Genomic DNA, 21,886 nt, shown 5'->3' on the forward strand with positions numbered 1-21,886 from the left:
ACGGAATTTCATCAGATTCGCCTTAAACATTCACTTAGGCTCAAGGATGATCTGATTAGATTTTGGTGGTCAAAGGTCAAAGGTCAAGGTCACTGTGACCTCTCGAACGCCATTTTCAAGCTTGTTAACGCGATATCTGAGGAACGCTTGTACGGAATTTCATCAGATTCGCCTTAAACATTCACTTAGGCTCAAGGATGATCTGATTAGATTTTGGTGGTCAAAGGTCAAAGGTCAAGGTCACTGTGACCTCTCGAATGCCATTTTCAAGCTTGTTAACGCGATATCTCAGGAATGCCTTGACGGAATTTAATCAAACTTGTCTCAAACATCGACTTGGACTCAAGGATGAACTGATTAGATTTTGGTGGTCAAAGGTCAAAGGTCAAGGTCACTGTGACCTCTCGAACGCCATTTTCAAGCTTGTTAACGCGATATCTCAGGAATGCCTTGACGGAATTTAATCAAACTTGTCTCAAACATCGACTTGGACTCAAGGATGAACTGATTACATTTTGGTGGTCAAAGGTCAAGGTCACTGTGACCTCTCACACACCCAATTTCCAAGCTCTGTAACGCAACATCACAGGAGCGCCTTGACGGAATCTCTTCCAATTTGCCTCAAATGGCCATTTGGACTCCAGAATCAACTAATGGCGGAGGCATAAGTCCGCGTTGCGGTCGTTCTAGTTTGTTCATGTTTCTAACAATTGGCCAAGTTAGTAGTTAGTTTATGGGATAGGAATTCTGCCAGATGACAGGCACTAGGCGCCATTTTCTACTTCATTTGGAAGAGAAAATTATCCTGAAATGAAGATTTGATTGACAGCTGCATGTCGTGATATTATTGGTTGAAATGGGGTAGAAATTTGATAGTACTAGGTGACGTCAGCAAACTGTACATTACTGTTATCAATGAAATCTTGAAAAATGAACTTTTGATGTGAAAAAGTGTGAAAAACTAAAGAAATTAGATTGTTGTGATTTTGTTTGCACACATTATTAAATAGGTGCACTGCATACCCAGGTATTTGAACTAAAAGAAAAGAAAAGTCATTTTTGGGTTCAGCTCGACTTTAATGGTAATAATTACTTTTCCCCCCCACGAAAATCATAATGTGTTGCAAATGATTTGGCGGCCTACTTGCAATACTTTTGCAGCCCACCAGTGGGCCCCGGCCACAGGTTGGGAATGGCTGTCTTAAAGTTATTGATTACCAATACATCAGATCGGCAATATGTCATTTTGTAGGCGGCTCATAGTCTTGGCCCCTTAAACACAAGCCACCCGCCGTTGATCGATGAAAATATAGAAAAATAGCAATTAATCTAGTTTGTTAATAAAGACATAAAGACACCATGACATGACAATATATTACAACTCAGTTTGTTAATGACATAAAGACACCATGACATGACAATATATTACAACTCGGCCAGCCACAGAATGAAATATGACTTTGACCTTTGACCCATCTAAAATCATGTGACTCATGTTCCGTCTGTGACCTAGTTCTGGTGTCCGCCTGTTGCCAATTTAGCCTTCCTACATGAAATGCTGCTGTAGTGGAGCCCAGCGTCATTGTAGGCTACTTGGCTCAGGCTAGACTGCTGGGGCTCTGACATGAATTGCATGACTTTAGATGGGTCAAAGTCATACTTCCGGTGTATCTTACGCATTCTATGGCCAGACGAGTTGTAATATATTGTCATGTCATGGTGTCTTTGGATCATTAATAAATCAAATTCATTCTGTTATTTTTCTATGATCTTTGGTACGGCGAGTGGCTTTTGTTTTTCCCCTAAAAGGGGGCGGGACCATATTGCCGATTTGATGTATACCCAGCTCTAGATGCACGACATTATGTTGTCGTCTGTGTGTATGTGTGTGTGTTCTGTATCATGTTTGTGTGTGTTCTGTATCGTGTGTGTGTGTGTTCTGTATCGTGTGTGTGTGTGTGTGTTCTGTATCATGTTTGTGTGTGTTCTGTATCATGTGTGTGTGTGTGTTCTGTATCATGTTTGTGTGTGTTCTGTATCATGTGTGTGTGTCTGTTCTGTATCATGTTTGTGTGTGTTCTGTATCATGTGTGTGTGTGTGTGTTCTGTATCGTGTGTGTGTGTGTGTGTGTTCTGTATCATGTGTGTGTGTTCTGTATCATGTTTGTGTGTGTTCTGTATCATGTGTGTGTGTGTGTTCTGTATCATGTTTGTGTGTGTTCTGTATCATGTGTGTGTGTGTGTGTGTTCTGTATCATGTTTGTGTGTGTTCTGTATCATGTGTGTGTGTCTGTTCTGTATCTGTGTGTGTGTGTGTTCTGTATCATGTTTGTGTGTGTATCTGTGTGTTGACACAGATCTTGTGAAAAACAATAACTCAAGAATACTCCATGATTCATACGTGCACCACAGGTTCCCTTTTGTGAATGATATGATATGATTTGATTTGATTGATCAGGCTGGATCAATAATGTTCTCTACATACAGGTCCTAACATGCTCTGGTCTGCCCCCTTTAGGCCGGTGCAAACTTGAATATGTGTGATGAAGATCAGCGCACGCCACTGATGGAGGCCTGTGAGAACAACCACATGGAGACGGTCAGATACCTACTGAGAGCAGGAGCCAGTGTCACACACAAGGTAAAGCTACGTGACTTCTGACCAGGGCATGGAACTTTTTCCTCAGCCAGTTGCCACCATGACAGGATTCACAATTGAATTTGCCAGTTTCATGTCATGGCCTCCAACGTCGCTCATAGAATTCAATTCAAGCCGACCGTGAGACGTTCATGTCTTAAGAACTTGTATCCTGTTTCTCCAAATAAAAAGACAATTGAAGAGTGATTCAAGAAGAAGATGGATTCAAGGCAAGCCGGCTACCTGCCAAAGTGACTTTTAGAATTGACAGATCATTTCATCACATGCACCGCATGTTTTTTTTTTTGTAAGCTGCTTATCTGGATACTTTAGAGATGTTTAATAATTTTGATTCATTCTCTTTTCCTCAGGATGTAGAAGGGTTCACATGTCTCCACCTAGCGGCAAAGTCTGGGCATTACAATATTGTTGAACACCTTCTCTGCACAGGATTGATAGACATAAACTGTCAGGTTGGTACATTTTCCCCTTCATTTCCCATTAAAAGAACATGATTTTTGTAGATTAACTGCCATTTTTCAGGCACAGGGGGTCACTGATGGTGTTTAACAGTCCAATGGCCACAGGCACAAGGGAACGCCTGAGGTGCTCTGTCCTCTGCAGCATGGGGAGGTGGGAGTAGCGAGAATAGATGAGAGCTTAAAGTCCCTGGAAACCAGAAATATTTTTTTTATTATTTAGCATTTTGAGTTCATCACATCACAGGAACCTATCTTAATAAGCCACCAGCCAAATTTGAACGATGATGATGATGATGATGATGATGATGATGATGTCGCAAAGTATATAAGTTTAGGTTTGACAGTCATGGCAAAAGTCATGAGAATCAATTATATTTTAGAGTGTATTTTCTCCCGCGGACTGTGTGGGCGTGTCCCGTCTGCAGCAGGTCTTTTCCTCTCTCTCTCTCTCTCTCGGAGGAGACTGCTCGGAGGAGACCTCTCTCTCCGTTGAGAAGGAGAGAGAGAGAGAAGGAAAGAGAGATGGAGTGTGTGTGTGTTCGCGCGTTGCTCGGCGAACACACTCGCCGCTGCACTGCGAGTGCACAGCGCTACTGTGTGTGTGTCAGTGTGTGCGTGCATGCGTGTGTGTGATTCGATGAAATCTTATGACATGATAAGATCATGCATTTTAGCACTGCGCGCTCCGCTCTCTTCAATGAGGAAATGGAAATCCAGATCTTGTAGAAAAGTGTCGATTTTTGGGGTTAGGGTTGAAAGTAATTCTCTCTCTTTTCTGAGGCACACAATTACTCACATAAGACCCTAAATTTAACTCATTGAGTGCCAGCCACTTTTGGAGAACGGACGCTCCCAGTGCCAGAGTTTTCAGAGCGTTTTCAGTGATTTCTCGAGGCCCACAGAATATTGTGTGATATTACTATGTAAACACAGAACACGCAAAAAGAACAAGGAGACTCTATTGTATCATCAGCAAAAAAAAGTTTATTGATACCATTTTCCGTTCTTTAGTTATGAGCCGGAGAAGATAGGTTGTTTTCAGCGTTTTCAGGCATTTCAAATTATAAGCTGAGATATTCAGCCTTTTGTGAAATGCAGCATTTCAAGCACATTCACTGACTCTAGGTAATATTTTCTGATGTAGTGATGTGGTGTAGTTGTGTCCTGCCCTGCGTGCCCCAACCCCCTCCCCCCCCCCCCCTCAGCTGAAAACTCCTCCCCACACTAGTAACACACAGCCTCACGCACGCAGCGTCTATTTTCGGAGTGCTTTTGGTGCGCCGCCTCCCAGGCAGCGCAACATGGAGAAGCCACACGCGGACTGCAGTAAAAGGTTTGGCTTTTCATTGTCGGCTGCTGCTTTTCTAGCGGCTAATCGTGTGGAGAAACTATGCTGACAGATAGACAGAGGCAGAAGGGCTCAGTTGTGTGCGCGGATTGACTGTGTTCGCAGCCCCCGTCAGTTGCAGCCAGAACAATCTACATGGCTCTGGGCTGCAGCATGAGCGGGTTCACTTTGATCACGGCTATTTCAGGCTGTGTATTCCTGACATTTCTGTAATCTGGAGAGCACTGTCGCCACCTAAGGGTTCTGTAAAATAGGTTATAGACCTCCAATAGCTACAATAGTTGTACAGGAAATGCGGAAGGCTTTGATCGACGTCCCACCGTCAAAAAACGCATTGGACGTCGAAAGACGTCCGTGGCACTCTACGTCACTATTTAATTGGACGTCGAAAGACGTCCATGGCACTCAATGAGTTAATAGTTAGAAGGTTTTTGTGGATTTTGTTTTCCAGGGACTTTAAGAGTTTCAGTTCAAATTTAAATAATTTTTTTGTCTTCAATTTAATTTGGAAACAGGAGGAAAAGTGCTTCCATCAATACTCTGTGATGCCAGTAGAGCCTCTGGTGTGTGTGTGTGTGTGTGTGTGTGTGTGTGTTTGCGTGTGTGTGTGTTTGCGTGCGCGTGTGTGGGAGTGTGCAGAGCTTAGCATAAGAGTACATCTGTGTCTTTGTTGGAAATGTCTGACCTTGCTGCAGGTCAGTAGGTAGCCATTAAGGTGACTGTGACGTAATGGCTCAGTTCATCCTTGGAAGAACCCCTACACACTAAAGGTTTAGTGTTTGAGTGCTCTGATAGAATAGTATTCTGATATGGGACTGGGAAAAGGATTCAATTGCTCTTTCAATATTACATTTAATATCATCTTTGGGTATTAGAAATTTGTGGGGAGCTTCAATGTTCCTTACTTTTTGTCTTAACTCGGATGATCTGCAGTCTGTTTGCTAAACTTAAATGCATTCTTCTTCTTTAGGATGATGGTGGTTGGACAGCCATGATCTGGGCTACGGAGTACAAACATCTGGACCAGGTGAATCTGCTTCTGTCTAAAGGGGCAGACATCAGCATCAGGGACAAGGTTGGTATGTTGTGATGTCATTCATGCACAAATGACATCACTGGTCCACGACTTAACTCAAATCAACTCTCAATAACTGTAAAAAGAAATGAATGCCTGCAAAACGGGTTACAGTTTTCGGATATGTGTAAGATCATATGAAAAATAAATCTGCATTGTTTTTCTGTGAAGTTCTTAGCTGCCATTTTTCACACAACCTACATAATTATAATTTTGCATGCAAATTAATTTTGATGACGTCACAAATTGGGAGAACATACTTGTGGGTTTCTCATTGATCAGTTTGCAAAGATTCCTGCAATACAATGGCGATGTACAATATACTGTATATATAAAAAAAAGATTGTAAGACACATAATCAGATATATTAGAACTAATATGCTGTACGCAATGTTTGCCAACATTAACTAGCAAGCCATGTAACCTAATATTTCTGTCACTGCTTCAAATACGCCATGGAACTGTACCCAATCTGTACTCGTATAGTCTGTGTTAATAATTTGATAACTAAGGATTATAGCCTAATATTATCTAATTAATTATTGCTCTTTTTCTAGGAGGAAAACATCTGCCTTCACTGGGCAGCATTCTCTGGTAGTGTGGAGATCTCCGAGATGCTCCTGAATGCTCACTATGATCTCCAAGCTGTCAACGTCCACGGAGACTCTCCGCTGCACATCGCTGCACGGGAAAATCGTCTGGAATGTGTCACGTGAGTTGTGTGTTGTTGTTTTTTTAACTTTTATTTATTCATATATTCAGACAGTTTGGCCCTAACCCTAACCCACTTCCCAATTTGGGGAAACATACAATCTAATTCTTTAGGACAGTGATTCTCAACCTTTTTTTAAAAATCATGGATGCCTAATTTAGTCCACATTAGAGCCACAGACCCCCATTTGATGAGATTTTGTCTCTTGGACCCAAATATGAAAGTATTTTATTGTTGGATATGATTTTGTCCAGAATTCCATGACTGTCTCTATTGTAGGTAGAGACACAACAATGAAAACAGTCATTCTTCTAAATCAGGGGTGTCAAGTATACGGCCCAGGGGCCAGAACCAGCCCGCCAAAGGGTCCAATCCTTTGCAAGTGAAAATTGCACTGAGAAGTCATTCCAATTGATCAGGCTGGTGATTTTACACCTAATATTGATGCACTTGGCTGGCTTTACATGGGGAAACTTTCACACAACTAGTTGCAAGTTGCATGGAACCTAATTTCCGTGCAACTTCACAGTTACACAAAGCAATTAACAAATAATCAAGTCTCATGCAACACTGCAGCTTATTCCACTAAAAGATTGGTCATTTTTAATCTGTTGTATTATTGTTTTTTGTATCACTATATTCAAATCAAGTGAGAATTGTCATTCTGCATCTTTGTATCTTATTCCGTATCGTTTTCTCACTGGAGAATATCAATTCAGAGGTGTTGTAATGGTTTTTCTTGTGGCGCTCGCTGGCTACTTTGAGAGAGCCTACGTGATCAGCTGACAGCCTATGTGATCAGCTGTTATCAGCGTTTTGATTGGCTGTTGCATGAAACTAGTTTCACAAAGTTGAGTTTTGCAACTGTTGCAGCTGAGTTTCAGAGAAGTTTCAAGTGCATTTCAGAAGGATTTACACCATGCAATTCATTTGCAACTTGGTTTCGCCTAAGTTTCATGCAATTAAAGTTGCATGAAAGTTTCCCTGTGTAGGCTACCAGGTTTCAGGAGCAAGTTACAATAGGCTCTTTCACACCGGCCTTGAAAGCCGAAAAATGCACGGAAAATAGGATCCGCGCCTCCGATGTGAAAGTCATGATTGGTGGGTAATTCTTGTACGCCTTTTGTCCCGGGAGCAGAGCTTGTCACAGCACCGTATTAGCAGGCAACCCGCCTCCACTTGAAAGCGTCGGAGCACCAAGCCGGAACAGTGTGAATGCTTCATAAAAAAATTACAGGGGAAATCACCTCATGCAGCAAGAAAGACAGATAGAAAGTAAAAAAATTAGCCTGCCTATACAATCATGCGGCAGGAGGAATGCTCCGTGCCTGTAGTAGGTTAGGCTTCATAGGGGTAAACATCAATAGGCTTTATGCTCAAACGATGTTGACATTAGTAGCCTAGGTAAAATTAACGGATATAATAATACGCTTCAGAGGACTATAGCTGTCTGTGGTGAGTTGGTCTGACGATATTCCCTCTGGAAACCAGCTCCAGAACTGCAATCTGTCTAGCTAGCCACTTGTGCATTCCCTACAAAAACTACTAACGTTAAGTAGTCATGTGCATTTATAGCCTATACCAGTGATCCTCAAAGTCCGGACTCCGGTCCGCATCCGGACCCAGACGCCGTCCTATCCGGACCGAGCCCTATAACCTACAAATCACTGAATAGTTACATTTTCACGGAGCATTTCTATTTTAACCGGCACATGCTTTTCTAGCCTTTGCGGTACTGGTTTATCTGTCAGGAAGCTCACAGACCAATGCATGCACTGTAAATCATCACACGTGATGCTACTCAGCCAATCAACAAGCGAATCGATTCTGCCTGCTGCTGCTGCGGGAGAGTTGACACACGGACGGAGGAGAGGCGAGACTCAGAGCAATGCGAGAGTCGAGAGAAGTATTTCACATCGCGTGCTCAAAAGAAACGAGTAGACCGCGAAAACAAAGCTTAAGTTTTAATCCAGAGCAGGCAGACTCATGTTCATTCATTGGTCTCACGAGCAGTTCAAAACCAGTATGTCTCGTGAAGTGTGATGCGATCCTGACCAGCTGTCTATGGAAGTGCCACACATGAGCAAACACACACACTCAAATACAGGGCGCACACACATTCACTGCCCAACGGCATGCAAAGTTTGCATTGCGAGCGACCGATAGATAGAAAGACAGACAGACAGGCAGGCAGGGACAGACAAACAGAGTGGGAGCTCACTTCTATCAAGAGAAAAGGAGGTTTGTTGGCTGAGAGCCTGACTGATAAAATGTGAAATGGAGTTAAGAAAAGGAAGAAAAGGGGGAACTTATTTTTATAAAATTAAAGCACTTTATTTTAAGATGCAAATTTTTCCAAAGCACTCTGTTGTGTTATTTCTAAATGCAGCCATTATTTTACTTGAAATGAGAAAAGAACATGTATTTATTATTAGTATAGGCTAGTTATTTATAATTAATCCAGTTAAATATGAAAACTGTAAATAAACATTATTGATGTTTATTTTGATTTAACAGTCAGTCATTGACTACATACAGACATTGTACCATTAGGCTACTGCAATCATTGAAGTAGCCTAAGTTCAATGCCACTGAATCATAACGCAAGCTCAATGTTCCGGACCTTCGCTTGAGGACATTTTCTCTATCTGGACCTCTTAGAATTTTAATTGAGTGCCCCTGGCCTATACTATTCCCCCGACGAACGTTATGCAGACTGCAGCTGTTTGATATGCGGGCGTCGTCTTTCAGAACGGAGTAGGCTACGGACGCTAATTAGGCTACTAAAAGGAGAATTTCGTTTTTTTTTAACCTGGACCCATCTCCTGGCATTAATTATGATTTGGCCACTCACCCAGCGATCTCCGCGGCGTTTCTGGCCGTCCTAGCGTTGTTTTGAGATCAATAGCGTCCAAGTCAGTCGTAAAATGGAGCTGATTTGGGGCCAAGTGTGAGCCTGTCTTTCCTGCATCTAAATTGCTATTTTTATTCCCGTTTTCGCCGCATATCGCCATAATCTGATCCGTCAACATCCACCATAGTGATATTTCCCCCCAGGCTATTTCCTGGTCTCTCCCAGGGACCAAATTACCTCAAACGTGATCTCGGTCACCAAGTCTCGTGAAGTCCCGCGATACTTTCCTGCCGACTGGTCAACTACAGGTCGGACGCTTTGCGGTGGTGGTTTTAGCGTAACCTATGTGGGGTTTGGCATAACCTTCGTTATTTCGAATCCCACATAGGACAGAACATAGGATAGAACAGAACCCCCTCAAGGACCCCTGGTGAGACCCCGGACCCCACGTTGAGAACCACTGCCTTAGGAAAGGTTTTCTAAAATGTAAATTGGATAATTAGTTGTTCCTGTATTAGTGAGAACACAAGGATTCCCCCAAAAGAGGAATGTCCATGTTGAAAATGCTCACTGAAATGTGGTGCTTGGTCCCTCAGGCTCTTCCTGTCTCGAGGAGCAGATGTGTTTGTGAAGAACCGCGAGGGGGAAACTCCTCCAGACTGCTGCAGCCACAACTCCAAGGCCTGGGCCACCCTGCAGGCCAACCGGAAATACAGGGAGGCCAAGAACAACAAGCCCGCTCAGGGGGAGGAACGAGTCCTTTGCTGGTTGGTCCAACATTTTGCCATGCTTTGCCCATCACTGCAGGCGCTCATGAGACTTCATCAAAATCATCATATCTCGCCTAGGCGATTTTTCTGATTTCCGGGGCTTTAGTAAAACTGTGATAGCCCCTAACCAGTCCCTCCTCCATTTACAGTGACATAGCTCGGGGGCATGAGTGCATTCCCATTCCATGTGTCAACTCCGTGGACAGTGAGCCTTATCCCGACAACTACAAATACATCCATGAAAACTGTCTCACCTCTCCCATGAACATTGATAGGAACATCACACACTTACAGGTGAGTTAGATGGGCAAATTATTGCATTGGAGTTAATGGCATTGTCAAGGGAACAGGAGTTTTTCTTGGTGATATTAAATTGACTATTGCTTTTCCTCTGTTCTTCATTTGTGGCTCACAGTACTGCGTATGTAAGGAAGACTGCTCAGCAAGTATCTGCATGTGTGGACAACTCAGTCTGCACTGCTGGTATGACAAGGTAAGGATGGATGTGATGGGGATGTGTGTCTATAGATGAGTCGGTCTGTGTGGGAACGCCCACAAAATGTTACTACGGAGGCGTGCGAGTGGGGTAAAACCCCCCCATATATCTCAATGGGCTGACTCACCAAAGGACGGTGCTGTGGCTCTACACTACAGCATTGGGGATTCTAGAGCAGGTACATAGACGTCTGTTCAGATGTGCGTTTACTGCGGTGGTTGTCACGGATCCTGTCTGCCTGGGCTGGGCTAGCAGTAAATGCTAACTATGCTCAATGGGGAGAACGGGAGAATTTACCCCACCCTGACCACGCCCCCAGCCAGCTACCCCAGCGTCTATGACGAGACACAGACTGTCTCTATGTATCAGTTTCACATCATTAAGATCTATTAGCTCTTCTGCTGCACAGAGCTTGTTTAGCCTATTCAAGGTTTATTCATACGTGTCCAAATTGACACCAAATCTGACTGCACATCCTTGGGTCCCCACCCGGCACACCTGCCAATTGTGAACTAGATCAGACAAACAGTTCTCGAGATATGCGAAGGACGCGTGCGCACACACACACACACACACACACACACACACACACACACACAGATTCCTTGCTTTATGTGGCACTAGAGAACACCCACTAAGTATGGCCCATGTACAGTGAGTATTGTAAATATTTTGTAAATGCTCATTTTAACTTTCTATCTAGGAGGAGCGCTATTTCATTCTTGATTGTACGAAAGTGCACAAAGAAATGACAATAAAGAAAATCTTGAATCTTGAAATGATCTTTGAAAGGTTTGAAGTCATTATACCTGTAGTTATATATATATATATTAATTATAATATAATTATACCTGACAAGCTGTAGTTGCTTGGATATTCCTGGCTGCATTACTGAAATCATCTCATGAGCATTAAACCAGGTGCACCTCATTTGATGACGTCTGCTCATTGTCATCTCTACTCCACCATGTTATTCTTTCTTCACTTCCCTTCTGAATAGTACTAATTAATTTGCTTAGAGAAGCACAGACCCTTTTGGTCTCTGATTCTCTTTTCAGCTGAATTGGTGATGCATAGTATGTGTGGCACTTTGCAATCTCTTAACATCAGCATGTGGATCAACATGCACATCTCATCACTTCTCATTCACGTTTTCCTATCAACGGCCAAATGACGCAATGAGACACAAGTTGGGTTTCCATCCAAAGGTATCGCAAATTTGAATCGAATTTTCCGAAAGTCGGCAAATGCGGAATAATTTGCATTTCCATCCGCTGCTATTATGCGAATTACAGAGCTGTCACTCACCTGGTGTTTGAGGCTGTCTGCCTCTGCTGATCAGCTGCTAGATAGATCAGATAGTAGTGAATACAATTTCATTCAATTCTAGAAGTGAGTCGCGTTAAAGTTAATATCCCAGTCTTCTTCTGTTTACCATGACGGGTATTGTGCTGCGTATTTACCATGGCATTATTTACCGTGTGTAGTAACCCTGTTGTGTGGAGGCTACACGCATGTCATGTTTTGCAGCGATCAAGGGAAACTGCGTGGTTTTTGAATGGAGAGACAACGGAATATCGCTTAATCTGTTTCCACCGTACGTATCGCATTTTCCTTTTATCGATACACCCGACTTTTCCACCTCCCTCAAGCGTGAACACTTTTTTGCGATATTTGGAGGCTTTTGTGAAGCGTTTCCACTCAGTTTTTTTATGCGCAAATTGACATTTTGCATAAAAAGAGGTGGATGGAAACCAGACTACTCATTGAAACAATAGCAGGTTTGTTCCTTTGTTGCTGCAATACTCTGCAGTCTGCATAATGAAAAGTCCAAAACATCTGAGGAGGTCTGTTATAGTGACGCATTATTTCAGGTTATCAAGGTCTTTGAAAGGTTCAGGCGAACTTCTTGTCTAAATCAATCTTGATATAATACACACTCTTCTTTCATTTGAAAAATAATAAATCCATGGAACCATCATGTTTTGTTTTTTTATCCTTTAGGCTGGTCGTCTTCTACCTGAATTCTGCCTAGAGGAGCCTCCCCTCATCTTTGAGTGTAACCATGCTTGTTCCTGTTGGAGGACCTGCAAGAACCGCGTTGTGCAAAATGGACTAAGGTATTATAATTTTGATGGAACTGATGGAAGTACAACATGCATACACAAATACAAGTAGACCAACTCAATCATCTTCTATACTCTTTTTGTTTTGAAGGCTGTCAGGGGAAGCTAGGGATGGGGAAATATCAACAGACATAGGCCAGCAACTCCCAGTCCCAACAGAGACAGTCAGGACCGGCCTAGGACCTGACCTACTGTACCAATTATTATTATTATTATTATTATTATTATTATTATTATTATTATTATTATTATTATTATTACCTAACCCTAAGCCAACTCACAGTCCCAACAGAGACAGTCAGCACCAGCCTAGGGCCTGACCTTAGTGACCTACTGTACCTAGTATTGTCCAACACTCAGCAAACTGTTTACTGATCGCTATGGTAACAGAAGTGGGTGGTGATGCACTGTGCTCAGCTCTTGAAGTAATTGAATGCATAATTAAGCTGTTTGCTGATATAATCATTTCTTACCGCTGAGTGTGCAGGTTTAAGCCAGTGGTGTCAGCCATCCCTATTGTTGAGACCAGTTGCAAGGCTAGATATTGTTGGATGTAGTTTTGTGAGGCATAGTGTGCCGTGGTAGGCATAGTGTAGATGGTATAGTATCGCTGTGTATGGTTCTGATAAGTGTTGACAGTGGATAGGTTGGGCGATTGGTTCCTGGACGCCAAAACTTATGGCGCAGCTACACCGGGTGTACATGCATTTCTCTTCTTGTCAGTTTGTCAGAAAGGTTGTCTCAGAGACGCAGCCGTTTACTTCAATGCTCCCGTAACCGCTGGACGTCCTTGCAGCACGCTGCCAGATCAGATCTGTATTTGAACCATAAATGTGTGTAAATGCCAAGATTTGTCTTATTATTTATCACCACATCTGTAAACCAAACGGAGGCTACATAAACCAATGTCACTTCAATGTAGGATGAGAGGAGGTTATCTATGGAGCAGCTGAGAAGCTTGTATTGGGTGACAGTACTGTATGCCAGCACACACACACACACACACACACACACACACACACACACAAACACACACATACACACACACACACACACACACACACACACACACACACACACAGACAAAAAAGTGACCCTATGTGGTACGTTCAAATTCCTCACAGTACAACTTGACCTGTTTATGGACAAAATAAGCAAACCTAGATAACTGTGTTAACTTACACATAGGTGAAATGTAGATAGGCGTAACACAACCAGAAGACAGTGGCAGAACAAAAACAGAGCTGGTGTAACGTAAAAATCGCAAATGTTACACATGTTGTGCAGTTTCAGGCACTATTGTTGAGTGTTTATTGGTGTTGTGGACCTAATTCAACTAAACATCTGTGATGGGAGGTGCCCACATGATAACCCATCTCCTCTTTCATCCAAGCCAAGGTTTCTACACCGGCGGTGCTCACCTCTATTGCACAAGGGATGGGTTACATCACATCCTGTGCGTTGGTTAATGTCTGCTTTTGAGGAGAAAAACTAAATGTGTGGAACTGAAGATCTTCTGCGTCTTCCAGGGCCAGGCTTCAGCTCTTCAGGGCCAGTAAGAAGGGCTGGGGTGTCCGGGCGCTGCACGACATACCCCAAGGAACCTTTATATGCCAGTAAGTACATCCCTCAAGGAACCTTTATATGCCAGTAAGTACATCCCTCAAATAACCCTTATATGCCAGTAAGTACATACCCCAAGGGACCTTTATATGCCAGTAAGTACATCTCCCAAGGAACCTTTATATGCCAGTAAGTACATCCCCCAAGGAACCTTTATATGCCAGTAAGTACATCCCCCAAGGAACCTTTATATGCCAGTAAGTCCCCCCACTTATTTCCTCCATTTTCACACATACTCATCATTTTGGCCGCACTTTATTTGGATAGTTCAATGCTGATGCTCGCGTTCACTTTAATGTGTCACTAATAGTCGACTGACTGTCAGACCATACTTGGATGTGTAAAAGGTAGTCTGCTGATATTCAGTGACTGGGGTTGCAGTTAGTTAGAATTTCTTTTGTTGAATATCAACAATAAATTTCTGTATCACTAGCTGTGTTTCCATTACAGTTTTTCGCAAAATAATTGCGATATTTCTACAACTTCGACAATGTACAATTGCGACTTGTAGGCGTTTCCATTGAAGTTGAATTTGAGTGACGGCGCACACACCTGAACGCAATTCCCCGTTACCAGCAGCTGCCACAGTGATTACGCACAGGGATCTGCCGCATATCCCGTCCCCTGCATGCTCAAATCCAACCAATGGTCAATGCAAATCACAACATGAAGTTACAACGCATATAGCCTAAACGAGCCTGATTATCAATTCAAAAGAAAATGAGTGGCAATGTTGCTGGCTACGGTGAATGCAGTGAGCGCAACAGACAGAGGAAAAAAGGTAGCCTAATACAACTGGTCCGATTTAGAGATGGAGGGGGGAAAAGGCTGATTTGTGCCGTGCAATAATCAGAATGTTGTGTGTATTATAATTATAACATTGCACCTGAAACGTGTGTAATGTATTACTCACAGTCACTGTAGGCCTATTCACTTCAGTCAGCAGCACCGCACCGGTGTGTGCTTTTCATCCCCTCATCTCGCCGCGCACACAGGCAGCCTGTCACCATGGACCGATTTCTGCCATTAAACATTATCTATTTTCCCCGGCTCCGCTTTCGCACAACACTCATCTTTCTGCTAGGTAGCGTTGCTTCAAAGTTTTCCACTTGCTGCGGAGGTTTTGCCACGGCTTATCGAACCTTACTTACCAAACTTATTTTCCGCTCCTTCTCCAAAGGAGAAGATGGGTCACATGACGTGCAAATGCGGAAAATGTGTTTCCATTACACTTTTGCGATAAACTGCTATATCGACACGCCTGAAAAACCACCTCATGAGAGCGCAAAAACTTTTTGCGATATTTGGGAGGTTTTTCGAAATTTACGTGTTTCCATTACCCAATTTCTATTGTGATATTTAGATTTTGCGCATTTCTGAGGGTAATGGAAACACGACTACTGGGACTTTGTGTGTGTGTGTCTGTCTCGTGTGTGTGTATGATGTCACAATGCCTCTGACATCACTGATGATGTCACAATTTATGAAATCACTGATGACCGCATCAGTGGGACAGAGAAACAGACAGAGCCCTTACTCAATTTTATAGATATAAATATAGATAAATAAATCCAGAATGTATTGTTTTCATGTCTGTATCAGTTTAAGGTTTTGGAACCAGTATCAGCATTGAAAAATCTCCAATGAAGCTTCCTTGCCTTTAACAAGTTATTAACTATTAACAAGTAACTTCCTGTTCCACAGGTACGTAGGGGAAATCATTTCGGAAGCGGAAGCAGAGATGAGGCAAAATGACTCCTACCTGTTCAGCCTGGATAATAAGGTAGAGGTAGAGTATCAACAACACACAGACTCCTCCTACCTGTTCAGCCTGGATATTAAGGTAGAGTATCAACAACACACAGACTCCTCCTACCTGTTCAGCCTGGATATTAAGGTAGAGTATCAACAACACACAGACTCCTCCTACCTGTTCAGCCTGGATATTAACTCATTGAGTGCCAGCCACTTTTGGAGAACGGACGCTCCCAGTGCCAGAGTTTCAGAGCGTTTTCAGTGATTTCTCGAGGCACACAGAATATTGTGTGATATTACTATGTAAACACCGAACACGCACAAAGAACGATGAGACTCTCTTCTATCATCTGCAAAAAAAAGTTTATTGATATCATTTTCCATTCTTTAGTTATCAGCCGGAGAAGATAGGTTGATTTCAGCAAAAACACACGTTTCAATTTAGAATCTGAGATATTCAGCCTTTTGTGAAAGGAAGCATTTCAAGCACATCATTGACTCTGAAGCTAATATTTTCTGATGTAATGACACCTCAAAAATAATTTCCTTCAATAAAACAGTGAAAACAAAGGAATTTTGTTTGGCCAAATAATATTTTTTAGCTGCAACCAGCAGCGCTGGCCCCTGCATGCGCAGACCCTACACCTTCTTGCTGGTCTTGATTTACTGCTGGTGGGCATCAGATATTCTAGCTTGTTTGCCTGTCTCTGTGCATCGAGCCTGCTGCCTGGGTCTGTGTTTACTGTCAATGGTTGTATGCTGTAGTGCCCTGCGTGCCCCACCCCCCTCCTCCTCCTCCGTGGGAGTGTCTCTGGGGCTCTGCTGCGAGTGCGTTTGCTCTGCGTTTGCGCTGCACCCCGCTTTTTCACAGCCTGTCGCCGGCTCCCAGCTGAGAATAATGTAACTTTTCAGAAAGACGCTGGTGTCGGCAACTAAATCATATGGAGGGGCTATCGCAGCGGAGACGGAGGGGCTCAATTGTGGCAGCAGATTGACTGCTGTTCACAGGCACAGCTAACGTTATGCTTCATGCATATCGATGCGATTTCCGTTTCCCCATGACTTCTCTCTTTTTTCCTCGCCTTTCTCTAATCTGGAGAGCACTGTCGCCACCTAATGGGTCCCTAAAATAGCTTTTACACATTCAACATCCACCATACTTTCACAGGAGATGGATCTGGCTTTGATCCACGTCCCACCGTCAAAAAACGCAATTGACGAACATACTCGTCCTTGGCACTCAATGAGTTAAGGTAGAGTGTCAACAACACACAGACTCCTCCTACCTGTACAGCCTGGATATTAAGGTAGATTATCAACAACACACAGACTCCTCCTACCTGTACAGCCTGGATATTAAGGTAGATGATCAACAACACACCTTTGGAGAATTACGATTAGAGGGAAAACAACTTCAGCACATCGAAAAGCACCTTCAGAAAAGAGTCAGCGATATCATATTTGATAGGAAAAATATAATCTGAATGTTACATTGAATATATCTGGAGTGCTATTGGCTGATTCACTTACTGTTTTTCCCCCTCTGAAAGCTAAGCGCTGCACGGTTAGTAGGACGGCCCCGCTGTGATTGCAGCCCTTTCAGAAACTTTGTAATCCAGCCTTAAAGGTCCCATTCCGTGCAAAAGCTGTTTTTACTTGTAAATGCATATACAGTATACTGCTGTCATCCCTCCCTGTAATGAGTGGTCACAACCTCAGAACTGCCAGAGTTGGATTTGTCCCTATCCAGCTTCCCCCTGCAGTCTCCTTCAAGCCACGCCCCTTACACTCTGTTCCCCCAGACGGGTTAATGTGATGTCACTCGGGTCCTTAAACATACTGCGCGCGTCTCTCTCACACAAGCTACCTGCACCATTTTGTCTATAGCCACAAAATTAACACTTATAGCTGGAGCGACGTCAACTGTACGTGATCCAGCAACTGCGGAGGTGCATTCGGTAAGTCTAGGCATTTTGAGATGTCCTCTTTAGCGTAGCAACCGTTAAGTTAGCGATAGCTCATTGCTAACGTTAGTTGTGGACACAACCTAGCGTGCTGGTCCACAGACGCTAATCTGATTGGCCGCTGGGAGCCTGGGGCGGGCTCTCCCTCAGCGGCCAATGGGAACTGTTAGTTCTGAATATATTATAGAAACAGACCATTCTTGGGACGCAACGAGATGAGGAAGTGACAACTCCGTCAGAACAAACGGGGTTGCTATATTTTCGACAAATTAATCCAGAATCATGTTTTATGGACCAGAGACACACGTTTTTAAGAGGTTACAGCTGCACGAATTGGGACCTTTAAACTACACTGGCCCTTTGGAGACTAATAACTTATTGGGTGAAAAGGGACTTATTTGTGAAAAATATAAATAGTTTTTGATGTGTGCAAGTTATGTTTATTCCCCCCCCAGCATCACTAAGACTTAGGAGAACAATTTTCAATTGCCAAATTTTTGTTGTTGTTTTTGTTGTTTTGATTTGAATACATTTCTGTTGATTGTTCAGTTTTTTCTTTTGTATTTATGGTCATATAACATTTAATATATTCATCATTGCAGCAGACATTTTCTAATAGTCCAGCTTGTCCTGGAAAAAAGTCTATCACTTGATTGTGCATTACAGGGTCAAGGTTATACGAACATTATTACACAAGGAGACCAGACGGACCAAACATAGGAAAGAATGACTTAGATGGCAGAGGGTTAAAACTCACATTTTGTTACTTAACCTATTTATCACCTATTTATCACAAAGTTTCGGTGTTGGTATTCAAATCTTGGGTGGTGTGTGTGTGTGGGGGGGGGGGGGGGGGGGTTTGCTAGTCATTGGTCAAATATTTGTGTTTCCATTTCTCAAGACCCTTGCTTGTGTTTCATCAACCACTATGGTACCTATGGTATTCCTTTGATACATTTGGGACCTAACTATCTTTTTGTTCTGTTAGTAAGTCATTCTACACTCACACTTTTCCCTCCCAGCCGAAAGACCTGTACTGCATCGATGCCCGTTTCTATGGAAACATCAGCCGCTTCTTCAACCACATGTGCGAGCCCAACTTGTTTGCGTGTCGAGTCTTCACCACACACCAGGACCTTCGCTTCCCACACATCGCCTTCTTCGCCTGTGAGAACATCAAGGCTGGAGAGGAGCTTGGGTACGTTTTTTTTTCTCTTTTCCTTTGAAGGACGTAAAGACCTTACTTGGCCAACTGTTGTTGAGAATCCCTGCATGATGCATCATAACATCTACTGTTCAAATGTGGTGTCTGATTTTATACTGTAAAAACAAGATGTATAAAAACACATCACTCCAAAAATGGTTTCGCGGGAATTAAAACAAGAATTTAATTGTTGCTGCCCATGGGCTTCCGGGGAGTGCAGCGGTAGATTCCCTGCCTACCAACACGAGGGTCACAGGTTCGAGCCCCCGTGTTACCTCCGGCTTGGTCGGGCGTGAATACAGGCACAATTGGCCATGTCTGCGGGTGGGAAGCTGGGTTACGGGTATGTGTCCTGGTCGCTGCCTCTGGTCAGTCGGGGCACCTTTTCGGGGGGGAGGGGAACTGGACTGGTGAAACTCCTCACTGTCAGGTTTTTATAAACCCTCAGACAAAGGCAAGTTTTGAGTCAAGGATTGTAAAGTAATATTGTCACTTCACTTTGTCTCCTCCCTGTGTCAGATTTAACTATGGGGACCATTTCTGGGAAGTCAAAAGCAAGCTGTTCAGCTGTGAGTGTGGCTCCTCCAAGTGCAAGTATTCTTCATCTGCCATGGCCTTGCTGCAGGCGGACAGCACACCTGAGGACCAGCAGCAGCCGAGCGCATTGCCTGACACCAGCTCTTCTACCAGTCCTTCAAGCCCTTCCTAAGCCCTGCTCCCAGTCATCAACCACCACACACACACACACACACATATATATATATATATATATACGGTATATATATTAGACCTCTGGACCCATGGAGGGCGGTCTTCCTCCTCCATAGACTCTCCAACCTTTATCAACGAACTTGTACTGTATCTGCAAATCTGCCCTTTCTGATTCAAATGATGGACCGTCACCTTGTTAAGGACTATCAAGCCCATCACAAGTCTAGACACACAACCAAATCCTGCAGAAACTCATTACTCCTTTATTCAAACGTGTGTAACATGAACAGTAGGGGGCAGTGAAGACGCGTACTACAGCAAACGCATCACAATCTGTTGACAGTGATGGTCTTTTCCCTGCATTTTTCTTTAATTGGAGGGAGAACTTTTTTTTTAAGGAAAATTGGATTGAAATAATGTAATGGGTTTACTCATGGTTAAGGAACCGGACTGGTGAAGAGGGATATGTTGTCTTCTGCAAAGCCAACCTCAGCGTACAGCTGGTGTTTGACCTGTACGCTCATTTGTCCTGTATCATTCCAGCAAACTGAGCTGAACTTTTTTTTAAGAATTGGCCACTTTTTATGTTTTTCTTCAGCAATTTCAGAAAGGATGGCTCTCTTGTTAAAAATGTGCCACACTTGTTGATTGACTACATTAAGGAAATGGTGCCGAAAATGTTGTTTTTGTTACTCAAGTGAATATAGCTTTTCCAATAAGCCGTTTCTGTGTACCATTCCGCAACAATGAGGTGAATATAGGCTACTTTGAATCAATTGGCTGAACTTTTTTATTTAGCATGTTTAACGGTTATTATTTGCGTCAAATGTTTTGCCACAGCTGTGGAAGAATCCATTTGATTTAACTCACACGGAGTGAAAAACAAGCAAATGGTGCTGACAAAGGTTTTACTTTTGTTTTCATTTTATATTACCCAAGTGAATATAGTTTGTAAAATAAGAGAACGTTTTAAGTTTTTTATGTTTACTTCACCTCCGGTTTTCTAACTGTAGTTACTGTAGTTAGCCTGTTTTAATTTTGTTGACAGAAGCCAACCCGTTATCCTCATGTCTTTTTAAATGTTGTTAGTAAAGCAGTGACTGTTGTGCAAAATCTTGAAGGTATAACAAAAGAAAAAAAAGAGGTTATAATGCACTTCCTTTTCTTTCTGTTACATATTTCTGGACCGTGAACCATCCATCTAATTGGTTGTATCTTTTTCAATAAATTTACTACTAATGCATTAATCCTGATATGGCTTTATACTTTTTGCCAATTTGGAAGGCACACCTATTTAGCTTAAATGAGACACGGTCTGGTGAAACGGGTAACAAGTAACTGAAATCACACGAATCAAGATAAAAGGGTGTTTTTTTTAAATAAAATGGTTATTCACTTTTTTCCAAGTTTAGATGTTGAATGCATTCAATATAACAAATAACAGTTTGGGGATCGCTAAATGCTTATTAATTTGTTAGCAAACTAAGCTTATTCAAGGCAAACCAAGCTTGTTCAACTTTCAGGGTGATTTTCTCTGAATGTTGCTTTTTGGAGTACCAACATTCAAATAAGCAAATCTTCAACTATTTTCAGATTTCAATGTATAGCACATTATTTGAAAGCATACAATCTGCACTTTCATAACCTGTACATTTTTTTATTTATATTATATTCATGGGGCGGCTGTGGCTCAGGAGGTAGAGCGGGTCGTCCACTAATCAGAAGGTTGGTGGTTCGATCCCGGCTCCTCCAGTCCGCATGTCGACGTGTCCTTGGGCAAGACACTGACCCCCAAATTGCTCCCGATGGCTGTGGCAGCACCCTGCGTGGCAGCTTGCCGCCTTCGGTGTGTGAATGGGTGAATGTCGGCACATTGTAAAGCGCTTTGGCTAAAAGCGCTATATAAATGCAGTCCATTTACCATTTATTCAGCGTTGTCATTTTGCATAGATTCATCAGGTCTAGGAAGATTTTGCGTTTATCTCCTTATCTTGTCTACCACAAGCATAATATTAGAGGAACTTCAACCCCCAGTGCGCAGTCAATTTGACCCGGTATGAACTGAGCAGCAGTGCAGTTCTGACAGAAGGGCTCGGGGTCTGGCGCTGAAACCAACAGCAGCTGTGTC

At 42.9% G+C, this 21,886-nt stretch overlaps 1 protein-coding gene across 1 annotated transcript in view; it reads left to right on the forward strand.

Moving 5' to 3' along the window:
* Positions 1-20,864, forward strand: part of ehmt1b (euchromatic histone-lysine N-methyltransferase 1b) — a 61,732-nt gene extending 40,868 nt beyond the window's left edge. The window contains exons 15-26 of the mRNA XM_083638510.1: positions 2,519-2,641; positions 3,010-3,111; positions 5,439-5,543; positions 6,101-6,255; positions 9,706-9,876; positions 10,029-10,173; positions 10,295-10,372; positions 12,380-12,495; positions 14,031-14,117; positions 15,829-15,913; positions 18,866-19,041; positions 19,567-20,864. Coding sequence (XP_083494636.1) covers positions 2,519-2,641; positions 3,010-3,111; positions 5,439-5,543; positions 6,101-6,255; positions 9,706-9,876; positions 10,029-10,173; positions 10,295-10,372; positions 12,380-12,495; positions 14,031-14,117; positions 15,829-15,913; positions 18,866-19,041; positions 19,567-19,756 — 1,533 coding nt within the window. The 3' untranslated portion in view covers positions 19,757-20,864. The remainder of the gene's footprint in view (positions 1-2,518; positions 2,642-3,009; positions 3,112-5,438; positions 5,544-6,100; positions 6,256-9,705; positions 9,877-10,028; positions 10,174-10,294; positions 10,373-12,379; positions 12,496-14,030; positions 14,118-15,828; positions 15,914-18,865; positions 19,042-19,566) is intronic.
* The last annotated feature ends 1,022 nt before the right edge of the window (positions 20,865-21,886 follow it).

This window comes from Poromitra crassiceps (genome assembly GCF_964638095.1).
Source record: "Poromitra crassiceps genome assembly, chromosome: 6".
Lineage (NCBI taxonomy): Eukaryota > Metazoa > Chordata > Actinopteri > Beryciformes > Melamphaidae > Poromitra > Poromitra crassiceps.